The sequence below is a fragment of the Lindgomyces ingoldianus genome, assembly GCF_010093535.1.
Source record: "Lindgomyces ingoldianus strain ATCC 200398 unplaced genomic scaffold BDR25scaffold_19, whole genome shotgun sequence".
Lineage (NCBI taxonomy): Eukaryota > Fungi > Ascomycota > Dothideomycetes > Pleosporales > Lindgomycetaceae > Lindgomyces > Lindgomyces ingoldianus.
In genome coordinates, this window is record NW_022985180.1 from 413824 (window position 1) to 427638 (window position 13815).

A 13815-nucleotide genomic window follows, 5' to 3' on the forward strand; every position below is an offset into this window, starting at 1 on the left:
TTGGATAGTGGCGAGGGGGAGGGGTGGGAAAGGCTTGGATTGGAAGGGTTGTGGGGATGGGTGCTAGATATATTTTTAGATTCGGACTTTGGACTTTGGGCTTGGAATTGTATTGAATGGGGTAGGTATGACCAAGGGAGAAGATGGCGAAGGATTGTTGTTGGTGGTGAGCTTCTTGAGATAGATTGGGAGAGGATTGCAAGGCTATGGTCGTCGGGGTTGGAAACTTGTTAAACGGCTGTAAAGAAGAGTAAATATAGTAAATATAGTTTAGAAGAAGATGCGAGAAGGGCCGGTAGAAACGCTCAAGGGTGTCGCAGAATTAAACATATAAATCCTACTAGACGCAAGAGTATGGCGATCCACAGAGTAAGCAAGACCAGTTTTGAACTACCCCAGAGGAACGCAATAAAGGATAGCAGGCCGCCTTATTTCTCTTTTCGGTACTTCCACCGCAGTGAAGGGTTCCCTGTATCTATAGAACATATTTATCATACAATTCCCAGCCACAATCCTCTTATTCCTTTCACCATGCACGCAGATGTAGTCTGCAGGCATCATCCAAACACACAAGGTCTATCGTACACCTACTCACCGCTATCCCCTTCTCTCCCGCTCCCGTTCTCCTCCCCACTAACCCACCCTCTCTCCCTCCACGCCCCACTCCTCCCTCCCTCCTTCACCACAACCCTAACGCCCTCAATCCTCATCCCCTTATCCACTGCCTTACACATATCCACAACTGTTAGTCCCGCCCCCATAACTGCCGTCAACGCCTCCATCTCCACGCCTGTCGCTCCTGTACACTCCACCTTCGCCTCGATCCCCACTTCACCCCAGTGCGCCAAATTCGCCTTCATTTCCCCCCCAATATCTGCATTCACGTCCGGGTCACGGAGGAACAACTCAACGCCGACGTGTGACAGAGTTATAGGATGGCAGAGTGGAATGATCTCCGGACACATTTTCGCGGCCATGATGCCTGCGATTCGCGCGACGGAGAGGACGTCACCCTTTTTGAGGGAGTTGGTACGGATGAGGGAGAGTGGAGTGGGATTTGAGAAGGAGACTGTGCCGACGGCGATAGCGGTGCGAACAGTTGGAGTTTTGGTGGAAATAGAGACCATGTGTGCGGAGCCAGTAGGTGTTAGATGGGGAAGTGAAGGGGCAGGTGGGGATGATTGGAGTTGTGGGGTTGAGGTAGAGGTTAGGTCCAATGGGGAAGTAGATGAAGGGTCGTCTTGATCTTGGGTGGATTGGGGGTGGCGGGATGAGGTTGAGAAGGTGCGGGCCCTTTGGTTGGGAGCTCTGAGCCCAGTTCCGGGTTTGTTTTGCCATGTAAATGGGAGGTCAGGGGAGAGGCCTCTTCCTTCGTTCTTGGCTTCCGGTATACTTTCTAACTGTGATTCTCGTTCTTTGCCCTCCACACCCTCTAGGTCTTTACCCAGCATGTTCGACAAATACGGGTCCTCCACAAAATTATCTTCTTCTTCTTGCTCTTGTTCCGGTTCCCGTTTTCGAATCAACGGCTCCTCGTCCCTCAACCAACTCCCCACCTCTGCATCAAACTCATCCAAGTCCACCGACCCCTCGGCATCCCCACTAAGCTTCCCCCTCTTCGAAAACACCTCTTCAAACCGCCTCGCCATGCGCTCCGCCGCATCAGCCTCAAGCTCATGTATTTGAACCATCTGATCCAGCACCCTCTTAATGCTTTCATTCCCCTTAACATCCATCCCCACTCCCCCATTTACACTCACATGATCAAACCTAGTTTTCCACTTCGCCGCTAAAATCTTCAGCCATCGCTTCAACACCTCCCTGTTTTTGCTAGTCCAGACTTCGTAAGGGAGGGTGTCGATCTTGGGATAGGCGTTTTTGAGACGGTCTTGGAGGCGGAAGAGTTGAGATTGGAGTTCGGGGAGAGGGCTGTCGAAATCGACGATGAGGCTGTTGTCGATTAGGATGCGGCCGGCGGCAGGAATGGATTTGTCGGTGGAGAGGTGGGACCATTGGGATGGGGATGTGGTTTTCTGAGGTTCGGGCCATCGAGGGGGGATGGGGTCGGGTTTGAAGGACGAGCCGAATATGGTAGGGAGAGAGGCGGGAGGGGCGGAAGGTGGTGTGGATGGAGTCGCAAGTGTAGTGGGTTCTAGGGTGGAGGATTTGACTGTTGACTCCTCTGACTTTTCGGTTGATAGGTTCGTCGTATTCCCGGAATCATTCTGGGCCATGATTTGTTTGATGGCGGAGACAGACTGCGCGATGTCGCGTATTTTCTGCGACGAATTGTCTCGCTGTACGTCTGTAACTCTCAGTCTACCCTTGATTTTTGAAGCTTCCGGTAGAGCCTTTGCGATGTCTGGCCTAACTTTCAATAGCTTCTTCATCTTTTCGTCCCGTTGTCTGAGTAACTCCTTCGACTGCTTCTCCAATGCTTTGAGCTTCTCTTGCCTATCCTTATCTTCAGTCTTCAACGACGTAAGCCTGTACTTGAGATCCAGTAGCGATATCTCCGCATCCCTAATCCTCGTTTCGTGGTTTTCCAAAAGATGGGCTTTCCGACTTTCAATCACGCTCTTCACAGCTGTTTTCTCAAGCTGGGCTCCCTCCCAACCGAGCCCGTTTATCTCCATCTTAACTAGCAGGCTCGCAGCTTTCTTTCTTTGCCTCCACATTTTCCTAGTTGTCTTCCTCGACATATCCGAATCTTTGCCGAGTTCCTGAAACCTCTTCCACTCGCCGGGGTCGGTGATCGGGTTACAAAGTTTCTCAGCCTCGAGACGTTTCTCCATATCAGCGATCTTCTTCTCAATCCTTCGAATCATGGCTGGAGCGGTCTTCCGCGCTTTCCCCACTTGCGGTTGATCCAGGTCTTGCATTAACCGCGATGTATAAAATTTCTGGCCTGAGATGGTCTTAGCCTTGTCCAATTCTTGCCTCATCGTTTCTTGCGAGTTCATCATGTCGTCGATATCCTTGATGAACTCAGCTTGAAGCTTCCTCTTGGTTCTCTCCATAGCTATTCTCGTATTCGTGTTGACTCCCTCCGGGATCATTCTCGTGCTCGTGGCTTCTTCAGATCTCAGTATTTCCTGGACATCGTAGCGCGCTGTAGAAGTGAGTTTGCGATGACCACTGGCGGTGAGCTGCGCTTCCATAGAATCCCTTTCTTTGGCAATTTTCTGCATTACCATCGCCGGTCTCACCATCTCGGTGTGATTCTCTTCCAGCAGTTGTTCCACTTCCGAGTCATGATCGTTGTTCACCGCCGGCTTTACCTCCATAATCTCTTGGCCGTTGTGGTTCATCTGAGACCGAAAATGTCGACTCTCATCGTTCATGCCCGACTCTCCCGACAAGATGGCATCCTTTAGCTTGTTGGCCGATGGCGCGACGGTTTCTTGCCGTTCCGCTTTCCGCCGACGAATCTCCGCCTTCTTATTTTCGACTACTTTTCGCAGTTCCTCCAGCGAGCGCGCGCCATCCTGTCGAGTACGCTCCCCTTCAGACCTTCGCATTGTTAAAACGGCAGTTGGGTATCGGGGATTGGCTGACGGTAAGAGTTCTGGAAACAGGTTTGTCCCAGGCTTCATTGTCCCATGATATGCACCTAGAGGGCCCTTCTCTCCTCGATTTCGCGCTTCAAAAGCACGCCTTTTCACCTTGTGCGCTTTCTTCGATACCGAGCCCCGCACCATCCAGTGTGCACTCGGCCCTAGGCGGTAAGCTGTCGTAGAGAAGGAGCGGGAAAACATAGGAGCGGCCATGAGTGAGGGATACAAGAAAGGGAGTGGTGGTTGAGTGATAGCTGACCATGGACGGAGGAATGATGCACTTGGATCGAGGTTTGGGCGATTAGGCAAGTGTGGTTCTTGACGAGGCTGAGAAGACATTGGATGACTGAATGGGTCTGCATAATTATCAGCACTGGACGTCACGTACGGATGAAAGAGACATGTATGGGAATGAGGGTAATAATGGGTGTATATAGAGACTGGCTGTGGTCTTCTATCATCCAAGCGGCGTCCTGATCAAAAACACAACGCTCAGAGCGCCATCCGTGCTGTCGCATTCACCATGATCTCATCAAAGACATCCACGCCATGAATCAAGAAGCAAAGAGTAAACAAAACGAGGTCGAGGTCACCCACCAATTAATATCATCGGGCGGTTCTTCATGTTCTCCAGGTCGCCGATATCAGCATGTTTCTCTGCTTTGCGCTTGACCGCGCCGCCAATGACTTCCAGCAGCTCTCTTTCTCGTTCGCCCCAGCCGAGAACAGTCTCATTGCCCAGGAAACCGTCTCGACGATCCATTTCAATCTGCTTGATGCGCTCAAAGGCTTCTTGGTCAATGGGCTCACCACCATTGTCTTTGCGGAGCAGATCGCGGAGAGAGACCTCGGCATTGCCGTGCAGGCAGACTTTCAAATTGCCGTCGCTTGTGATTCGTAGCCGGTTGCATGTTCCACAGAAGTCGTTTGTCATGCTGGAGATGAAGCCCACTTTGCCCACAAAGCCGGGCACTTCATACGTCTTGCTGGTATCGTTCTTATGGCCAGCGACTCGCCTTAAAGCAGGGTACTTGGCCTTAATGATATCTAACATTTCCTGGAAGCTTATCATCTTGCCCTGACTCCACTTGTTCCCATCGAAAGGCATGTACTCGATGAAGCGTACCTCGATGTCTTGTTCGCGACCCAGCTCGACAAAAGGAATCATGTCGCGCTCATTGAGGCCGCGCATCACGACGCAATTGATCTTGAGCCTCAGGTTGGCACCGACTTTGTTCATTTCTAGAATCCGATCAATGGACTTCATAACGGCATCGAAGCCGTTCCGTCTGGTCATGATCTGGAACTGAAACGGGTCCAGGGTATCCAGGCTAAGATTGATGCCCGTCAAGCCTGCTTCTACCATGCTATCCAATTTCCTGTGTAGCGAAATGCCGTTCGTGGTCAGGGCGAGTTCTCGAAGCCCTTTGGAACGGAGGGTGCCGATGGACTGCATCAGGGGCACGATGTCGCGGCGCACGGTGGGCTCCCCGCCCGTCAGACGGATTTTGGTCACGCCTTGGGAGACGAAGAGGGAGGAAAGGTAGAAGATTTCCGGCGTGGTGAGGAGGTGGGCGGGAGGGGACAGTGGAACTCCCTCTACATCCATTCGTCAGTACACGGAAGCCAAATAAACGTCTACCCGCAACATACCCTCTGGCATACAGTACAGACACCGGAGATTGCAGCGCTCTGTAATGCTTATCCGCAAGTAGTCATGCTGCCGATTGAACGTATCCGTCAAGAAATCGGAGAAGGGCTTCGCGTGCTTGATCGCTTCCCTGCGGTGCCCGAGGGCAGTTTGGCCCGCGACCGGGACGGGTGACTCGCGAGCCGGCGGCCCTGAATACTCCAGAGAGTGCAAGACGCGAATCGAAGGCGGAATGCTATGTTTGCCACGAAGAGCTCTCCATTTCGAAGCATTGCGCACCGTGGTCGGCCCCGGCCGCATAGAAATCATGGGCGCCATTACCTGGAGGAACGAAGAGAGCCTCGCCTAACATCTGGACAAGCGGACATGGGGGATATATACAAATACAACAAGTGCGGGATGAGGGCGAGTTTATGCCACAAGAGCCTTCGAACAGGAAACTTTGATCGTGCCAAGCCATCGGCGGTTTACTCAGCCGTCTCCGCGGCGAAAGTGGGGTGAAGGCATGCATTTCCGTCGCCAGCCGCCAATTGCTTCACTCTTCATTCTCCGTAAGCCAGCGTCAGTATGGCATTCCATCTAACCCAGGGTTCTGAGCTCTTGACGCCTGGCTTGGTGCATATTCCTCCTCAGACTTCCTGCTTCGGTTAGCGCCAAACTAGCATTCACTCCAGACCTGGCCCAACACCCCCCCCTTTCCTCTGGAGGTCATTCGCACCTACCATGGGAACATCAACAGAGGCACTTCTGAAGGCTTGACCCTCTTGCTAGAATTAGGAAGAGCGTTAACAGGATCTGAACTTCTGTCCTAAAATATCCTTGCCCATGTTCCTCCTTAGTCCAAGAAAAGGCAGCAGATCTTGCTACGAACATGTCCACCTAGTTTACGAACGGCGCCGCTATCCTCCCTGACCCCTTCAGCCAAAGCACAAGCAAGAGCATCAGTGCAACAACACCCACCCAAATAAGCAATGAGATGCAAGTCAGCCACTCCTTCCTCGTCGTATCTGGTACGTTCCGTGCTAGCCTCTGAAGCAAATATCGTCTCTTCTTCCTGCGAGTCTCGACATTGATCGATGGAACTTCTTCAGCTAATTGGTTTCTTCCTGTTCTGTGTTGCTGGTTGGTGATGGGTACCGAGGAGACTTGGCCGCTCGATGCTGTGGCAGACTGCGGCGTGGTGACGCCACTGGAGGCGGGCATGCCGCTGCCGAGTTCGATGTCGTTGTTAGATGTGTCAGCCCCAGTACTTCCGCGATGGCGAAAGATTGATGAGAAGACCCGGGCTATCCAGAGCTGAGATAGGCTGGGAGGCGGGCGCGGTGGCAGAGATGTGGGGAAGACTTCTTCCAAGACATCTTCCCTGGCTGGTGGTATGGTGGGCGAGCCCATTTCGTTGAAGGATGGCATTTCGACAGGACAGATTGCTGCGCTGCCGTCGTGGATTTATATACGCAGAGATGGCGGAATGCGGTTAGGGCCGCCACTTTCCTTATGAGGATTTGGAACTTGAGTTTCTTTGCCAACGAAAGCGTGTCGGAGAATAAGGGTAGAACTTATAGGAAGGTGGTTCATTTTGTTGAGTTAGTTCCGTCGTTGAAGTTTGGGTCATTACCGTTGACGATATCTCCTAACGTAATGTTCGCAAGAAAACTACTCAGCATACGTAGCTCTAACCATAAAACCCCTCTGGAACTTGGCTTGGAGGAATACAAGCAAGACAAAGAGAATTCATCAGGAAGACGTAAGAAATAATATCTCCCTTTGAAGGTGCCAGAACGAGCATATGGTGAGATATTTTGGGCAGCTTTCCCGAAGTCTTTCACCTCATGTATGCATGTACAACTTCTACCTCGCCGTTTCTATTCTTCCTGAAACTAAGCGAATAAGGGCTAATTGGCTCACAAACCAGCCCTTTCCAAGTGTGGTTTGGGCTTTGGTGTCTTCAAGTCTCGGTTTTGTGAGATGAATCAGTGGGATATTGCGTGCTAACAAGGCTTGTAGTGACCACACAAACACGCTCAAACAAGACAGAAAGAAGAAACTGCTTGTTCTATTTTGGGTGCTGCTGAGGAAATTTGTATATCGTGGCTGCTGGGCTAGGACCGTCTTTTCGAGTTCCTCCACTCTTGTTTTACAGTGCAATTGACAGGTAAGGGCACATAACATGGAACTGGCACATTAGTCGATATTATTGGGACGGAAGGGTCGATGTGAATTTAAGAAATGCAGTCGTTGAAGTTCCTGCTGCACCCTGTCACCTAGCGCGGAACATGGCTGAGGTAATTTTAGGGAAGAGGCTTTCACCTTGTTGACGTTCTCCTTAATTCTAGCAAGAGAGCTACCGGGTTGTCATTACCCTAGTGAAGGCCCACATTGCGTTTTAACATGCTGTAGAACCGTCGCCAAACCTCCAACAGCATTTTACCCGCACACGTGAATAATGCCAGTCTCCCCCTGCACATCTTCATCTCGTATCTTCCCCTCCGAACCTTCTTCAGACGACCATCGTATCCTCGCCCGCTCAAATTGTGCTGATTCGTTCACGGAAGAGCAGATTCGAGGTCATTCTAAACTTTTCACATTCACATTCTCTCCTGACAAATTGCTTTGCCAATATTCGTATAAGTCATATAGGTATGCATGCAAGACGGCGCATGCCAACCAAGTACACACAGAAAGAACACCGTATCATGCAATGCAATACATACAGGATAAGGCCATTCCCCCAGCTCTCCCTGTCCTCTACTCACACACATGCAAACTCACTTTTCTAGCCCTCGGCACCACAAAGCTCCCTTGGTTGTGCATGCTATGCGTTCTTCGGACAGTGCCCCTGGAAGCAGAACCTTGGAAGTGAAAAATTCCTGCCGCACATGATCTGCTCACCACAGGCCTAGAAGCTGGGGCAGCAACAGCAAAGCTGGCATCGCTCTGCCCGCTCGAGACGCACTCCCCTGTTTTGCGGGCGCCGTTGGCAGTCCTGTAATCCTCCCCGACAATCCCGTCCCGCTTGCTATCGGAGCCGCACTTGTAGCGCCGAGGGCTTTACTCGGCTGATCATGGACCGTCACTGTGACGGTCCCCGCAAGCGTGGGGCTCGGAGTCGGAGTCCCCGTGCCCATCAGTGTCCATGTTACCGACACGCTTTGTCCTGGATCCGGTGCAAATGCGAAGTTCTGAGTATAGCTTAAGACGGGGTCTTTGTTGTTTATCTCGGGCTTCAAATAGTCGTCCACATACATCTTGATCCAGAAGACCCGTTCTGCGCGCGGGAAATCGGATCCCGGTTTCGGGATGTGCCATTCGTAGGAGCCAGTGTTTGGGGCGTGGGAGACGATGGTCCCACAGAAGGGGTTTATCCAGTGGTAGCAAAGATCACCGAAGTCGCGGCTGTAACCCCATGAGGTCTTGTCCCATATTTCGAGGGTAACATTGGAAAAATGCGGGTCTGGTTGCCATCGAATCGTGAATGTGCCCCCGGGAGTGAGAAGGTCATCGCGGTTGGGGTGAGAGATAGGCTGCTGGACGCGCGAGGGCTGGGTCGACGGCAGCACCGAAGACTGTGATGTGACGATAGGGATGTATGAGAGAATGTTGAAGATAATGGCGAAAAGGAAGAAGGGGTAGGAAGAACGGAGGAGCGAGGCTCCCCGCATTGTGGAAGGGTTTTACCCCGAGTTCTCCAACACAGTCTCTGATCAAAGCTCGATCTGAATAAACCAAAAGTAGAAGAAGTTCGTCAATCTTATTCTCCGGGAAACTCTGGGCGAGAGCTTTCGCTCAATCAGAAGTTCAAAAGTCAAACGTTCATCCTGAAGCAGCGATCCGTGGTCGGTGATCCTTCATCCACCGCTGCCAACATCGCAGCGTTACAACGCCCTTATAATATGGCGAGCGCAACGGCAATTCATTACCCCAAATTCGTGATCGTGAATTAATATGTCCCCAATAACTGTTCGGAAGAAACCTCTCTAACATGATTGGATCCTTGTCGCTACCCGTAAATTGTGCTTGGCGAGCTTAACGGTCAGAGCGGGAAGATCTCCAAAAGCTTGTCTTACGATCCTTTACCATCTGGACATGGTTGAGAGAGCGAGATGGCCTAGACCGCCGGGACATGTCATGATCTTGTACTAGGGGGATGTAGAGGTTGGGTAAAGAAGGCTCGGGAGAGGCACCCGGGATTAATTCTCACTTGACGCACCCCGCAAAAGAATTTTCCAGGGCAGTCCCAAGGCCGTAGGACACCAATAAAAAACTTACGGGATTTCCCAAAGTCGTGGTATATTAGTCTTAGTCACAAGCAAGAAGTGACTGCCGCAAATATCAGACACCGCCCACAGCACATCGGCTATCCAGCTGGCAGTTTTTAGGTACGGGAACAGCTTGCCATTCCGCTTACAAGAGACAGTCTCCCTTCGAACGATCGTACAAGAAGCGAGTCTAGCTATGTGTTCCTCACCCAGTAAATGGTCATGTACACCGCCAACTCCCCACTTGCTGGATGTTCTGCTTATAGAGAATGCATGCGTCACTGCTATAACGATAGGCAAGCGACGTGTGGGATAGTTGACATCATCGTGGTAAATGTACTATGGGAATTTGTTGACGCCACAGATAAAGATGTAATGAAATAAGAGAAAAAGGAAGGTCTGGTGCAGAGAGGGGTAGGGCGACTGCCTGGGATCCAGCATCAGTCAGCAGTTGAACTAGACGACATAGCCAGCGGAGGACAGGATTAGCTTGACTCTGTCGAATTTGTGAAGCTCACCGTGATTGAAGAGTGCACTTTGGGTTTGTCCGGTGTGTTTGCGACCCAACTATTGCCCCAACCATTAGTACCTAATCTGACCGAGGAGGCGCATTATACTGACAGGTCCGCGCTTTGCTAGAAGCCGGTGGATGCGCTACATTGCACGCCCCAGCAACGGTACAAGTGCTAACACAAATAACGGATTCGAAAGGGCCCTCGGCGAAGATCTTGACACACAAGTAAGTATCATATGAATCTTTGCAATTCAAGGGAGTGTTTATGGCGGGATTTCTGAGGGAATCGGGGGCATCGTACCCTTTGACTCCACTGTACCCTTTGACTCTATCCATCTTCCCTTTATTGTATCCATTCGAGCCTGTAATCACAACCTCAAAGTCATGATCGGTGTACCCGGCGTTATTGGTGTTTTCTATAGTAACTAGTCCACTCCAAAACGCGCATTTAATATGTGTTGTTGAAGGCGGGTTCGGGCATTTGGGGCCGACCTCTTGACTTGGGTTACGCTCGAAGAAGATGTTGATGGCGAGACAACCGTCCTGTTCATTGCACTTGGATGCACACAGATTTGTATCATAGGAATCCAAAGCGATGTACCCTAGAAAGCCGTAAGCGCTGCTGGAAGCATGGAGGTTCCTGAAGGCCTGCGTATAGTTCGATGGGGTTGGCGCAAAGCTAGCTGCCGAAGCCAGTTGTGGAGAGTTGAGAAATGCATAGCTTGTGTCTGGTTCCACCTTGAATCCAGCTCCTGTGGGCTTGGGTTGGCATGTGCCGTCTGTTCTCTTCATGAACTTCGGCTCTGAGGCTTGCGGAGTGGCGCTAACCTCGACGGCTACGATTCCTGATGGCAACACTAGGGCGGAGTTGTAGTTGACCCCTTGCGGCGGTGCACTTCGGTCGATTGAGTAAACCAGGTCATGCCTGTCGTCCGCGGGGCTGAAGTTGGTCTCCTGGGCGTGAGTGAGGGATACAGCTCCTAATAGTGCTAAAAGCTGGAATGCGCGCATGATGAACCGGTGTTATGAGTACGAGGCCAGGAGCAAGTCGGGGAATGAAGCTTTTAGAGCACGATGGGTGCTGTTTATATGGTGCTAATCCAGTCAGAGCTGGTCGTGAGAAAAAGGGTAACTGAAATCAATAGTCGATAGACCAGGGGAAACGCTGGTGTCTGTGGTTTGGCCAGCTGCGCCCAATATCGAAGAACTTTGGAAGGAGTAGGAAGTTCAGGAAGTGACGACACAATTGATTGCATTGGAAGATGGTCGTACCTGCAGCATTTCCAGGCTAGAGAAAGAAGCTTGGTGCTCAGCCACAGAAGGCGGATGAGAGTGACCGTTCACACCCCAACCTAATAGTCAACAGTCGGAGTTTGAGGCCAAATGCTCATAGACAAATACAGACTGGGGTTCATGAGGGAAGAGACAGGCGCGTAATGCATCGATACGATGATGCGAATTCACGGGATGATTGAAGTATGGCCTAATTTCCCCCCCCCCCCCCCGAATGCTTTAGGGGTACATGAAGCGGGAAAAGAAGAAACGAATAAGCACCAACAAATCGGTGGAAGAAAACATGAAGCGGAAAATACAGATCCCATTCGCGTGCTCCACGTGCAACCACCCGTCTTATAGATAGGAAATAGCTCGGAGGTCAGTGATCGAAGAGTGACGCGATTTTAGCAACAGGACAATAGAATGAATTTATCTTCCAACCTAGTGTCACACTTTCGCAGGACCTACGATTCTTAGCCTAGTGCAAACTGTGGCAAGGAGCCGTATTCATCGGAGAGAGCCGATGGAAAGAGACCGTCATGGGTGAAGAAGAATGACAAACGCGTGTTGGAAAGATGGAGATCGGCTCGCCCCGTCCGACCCGGCTTGGCCAGACCTTTCCTAAATAGGTAGGATATCCTACTTCCCATTCAGATACCAAATTATAGAAATTACTGTAAGAGACCCGGTAGGTGGAATGATCATAATGAAAACTACATTTAGTTTCCATTAAAAGCTGAAAATGGTAGCAAAAAATGGAAAGAACAAGAGAGGAGATGATCATCAAATTTCATACCACTCGATCCTCAATCAATCCTTTCCTATCAAAGAATAGAAATGATCTTTTCACCTGTACGTTTTTCCAATCTGCCTTCACACCCACCTCTAAGCCGCCCAAATCTCTGGGCAATCCCCCACAACCGATGCATTTACCCATGCCCCACGCCGAATTCGGAGCTACTTTCGGCAATGGTTATATGCAGAAAATATAAGGGAACATCACAACAACCAGAACCCAACACACCCTCAAGGTCAATCTTCCACGCTCGAGTATGCAAAAAAGCTTATAGATAGTATTAAATGATAATGAATAAATTACTATAGCGTGAGAATCCCTGCCTATAAATCTTGATTTATGGGGAAATGCGAGAGTGAGGGAAGCAACGTAGATGAAGATCAGGATTGACGGCATGAAAATCTTGATCTTGTGACGGGATTGCTAATACGGCGAATAGGTCTTAGGGATTCGTGTGGATGAGAGAGCTTGACGAAGGTGCGGATGGCACAAGGTGGAAGCTCGAGATGGACTTGTGGAGTCCAGGGAAGTGGTGCGCGGCACCGGCTGAGTGAATTTCGGTGACACCCAGCGTGGGCGTTCAGACGCAGGATACAAGGCTGAGAACATATAGGGGCATGAAGACACAATTGCACCTTGCCCTTGCTTGGCAGCTATGGAATGTACGCAAACAAGTCCATTAGTATATCATACTGCACAGTAGCAGGGTTTTACTAAGTCAATGGTAATCGCACCATCCCGAGAAAAGTGGTACCGCAGGATTATTTCTGCTAAACGCCGGACTCCATTCAGATGGTATACCCAATGCAATGCCCTTCAAATCCTCGACAGTGTTTAGTGTATCAGTTCACCCCCAAGCTTTTAATGCTTGTGCTCCTCCTGCTCCTGTTGCTCTAAGATACTAGCTCCGTAGGCGGACATGGCTGCGTTGCCTCGTTGCTTCTGGTTTTGCCATCGGGATCGAGCAGCATCCATCGCGTTACCTTCGCCTCGGGCGACAACGTAGGTGTAGGTAAATGAGAGACCTGAAAGATACATAATTAGCTTGGTAAAAAAAGGTTCTATCTTGAATGAGCTAACCAATGAAGGTCCCGAGAACAGGCCAGAAAGACTTTGCAGGGTTAGGCATGTTGGGAGTTTCGGGAGTAGAACCAGGTACGCGGAATGAAAAGGTGATGTTTTAGGTTTTCAAGCTCGTTTTTAGTAGTTTGAGGCGTAAGAAGTGTATCTGAGTAGATAGTGGACTGTTGTTTGGAGGTTGATGTGGTAAAAGGGAATGTGGGGAGAAGGAGAGGCTTTTGGCTTTTGTATTTGATACGAGAATTCTCGAAGCAGAAGAACACCTTCGAACACGGACACCGCCGATGAAAACCGACCGGAATATCTTCGTGTAGCGTGATCTTGTCAGACGCATAAGGAGTTCGCAGATGGTGCCATCCCACGAGCCTGAATCTTTACAGTAACAAACCAGGGCATCGGGTGAGGCCGAAGAAATCAGGAGATACAATTGGACAGCAACAAAATTAAGCAACGCATTTACCTAGAAACGGACCGTCTGATATAAGCACACGAATAATATCTCGAATCAATTTGCGGCGCTGCGCTCAGCCTCACAGATGCAATGCCCAAATGTTTGGAACACGATGAGTCCGGTGGGGTGATCAACGTCGTGATCGTGGTTCGATTTGCGACTGAGAAGGAATGACAGCGGAAAGCCCCAGCCTGACCCTGATTTCGGGTAGCTGGAACGCAAAATCTTAACCGCA

At 50.5% G+C, this 13815-nt stretch overlaps 5 protein-coding genes across 5 annotated transcripts; all 5 read right to left on the minus strand.

Moving 5' to 3' along the window:
* Positions 1-647: 647 nt before the first annotated feature.
* On the minus strand, positions 648-1223 carry BDR25DRAFT_152159 (MoaC-domain-containing protein; the record flags this gene model as incomplete). Its single annotated transcript, XM_033683911.1, has 1 exon — positions 648-1223. A coding segment is annotated over one exon (576 nt), but the record flags the coding sequence as incomplete, so codon positions are not given.
* A 2754-nt stretch (positions 1224-3977) lies between these two features.
* BDR25DRAFT_304242 (molybdenum cofactor biosynthesis prote) lies at positions 3978-5605 on the minus strand. Its single transcript, XM_033690165.1, has 2 exons — positions 5211-5605; positions 3978-5156 (listed from the first exon to the last, which is right to left on the minus strand). Exons 1-2 carry the CDS (start codon positions 5524-5526, stop codon positions 4147-4149), a joined length of 1326 nt encoding a protein of 441 aa, XP_033546661.1. The 5' UTR covers positions 5527-5605; the 3' UTR covers positions 3978-4146.
* Positions 5606-6087: 482 nt separating this feature from the next.
* Positions 6088-6618, minus strand: BDR25DRAFT_315059 (uncharacterized protein; the record flags this gene model as incomplete). Its single annotated transcript, XM_033691495.1, has 1 exon — positions 6088-6618. One exon carries the CDS (start codon positions 6616-6618, stop codon positions 6088-6090), a length of 531 nt encoding a protein of 176 aa, XP_033546662.1.
* A 1475-nt stretch (positions 6619-8093) lies between these two features.
* Positions 8094-8867, minus strand: BDR25DRAFT_370467 (uncharacterized protein; the record flags this gene model as incomplete). The annotated part of the gene is made up of 1 exon (XM_033697142.1): positions 8094-8867. One exon carries the CDS (start codon positions 8865-8867, stop codon positions 8094-8096), a length of 774 nt encoding a protein of 257 aa, XP_033546663.1.
* Positions 8868-9968: 1101 nt separating this feature from the next.
* BDR25DRAFT_39938 (uncharacterized protein) lies at positions 9969-11208 on the minus strand. The gene is made up of 3 exons (XM_033698523.1): positions 10280-11208; positions 10086-10191; positions 9969-10031 (listed from the first exon to the last, which is right to left on the minus strand). Exons 1-2 carry the CDS (start codon positions 10987-10989, stop codon positions 10119-10121), a joined length of 783 nt encoding a protein of 260 aa, XP_033546664.1. The 5' UTR covers positions 10990-11208; the 3' UTR covers positions 9969-10031; positions 10086-10118.
* Between the last annotated feature and the right edge of the window lie 2607 nt (positions 11209-13815).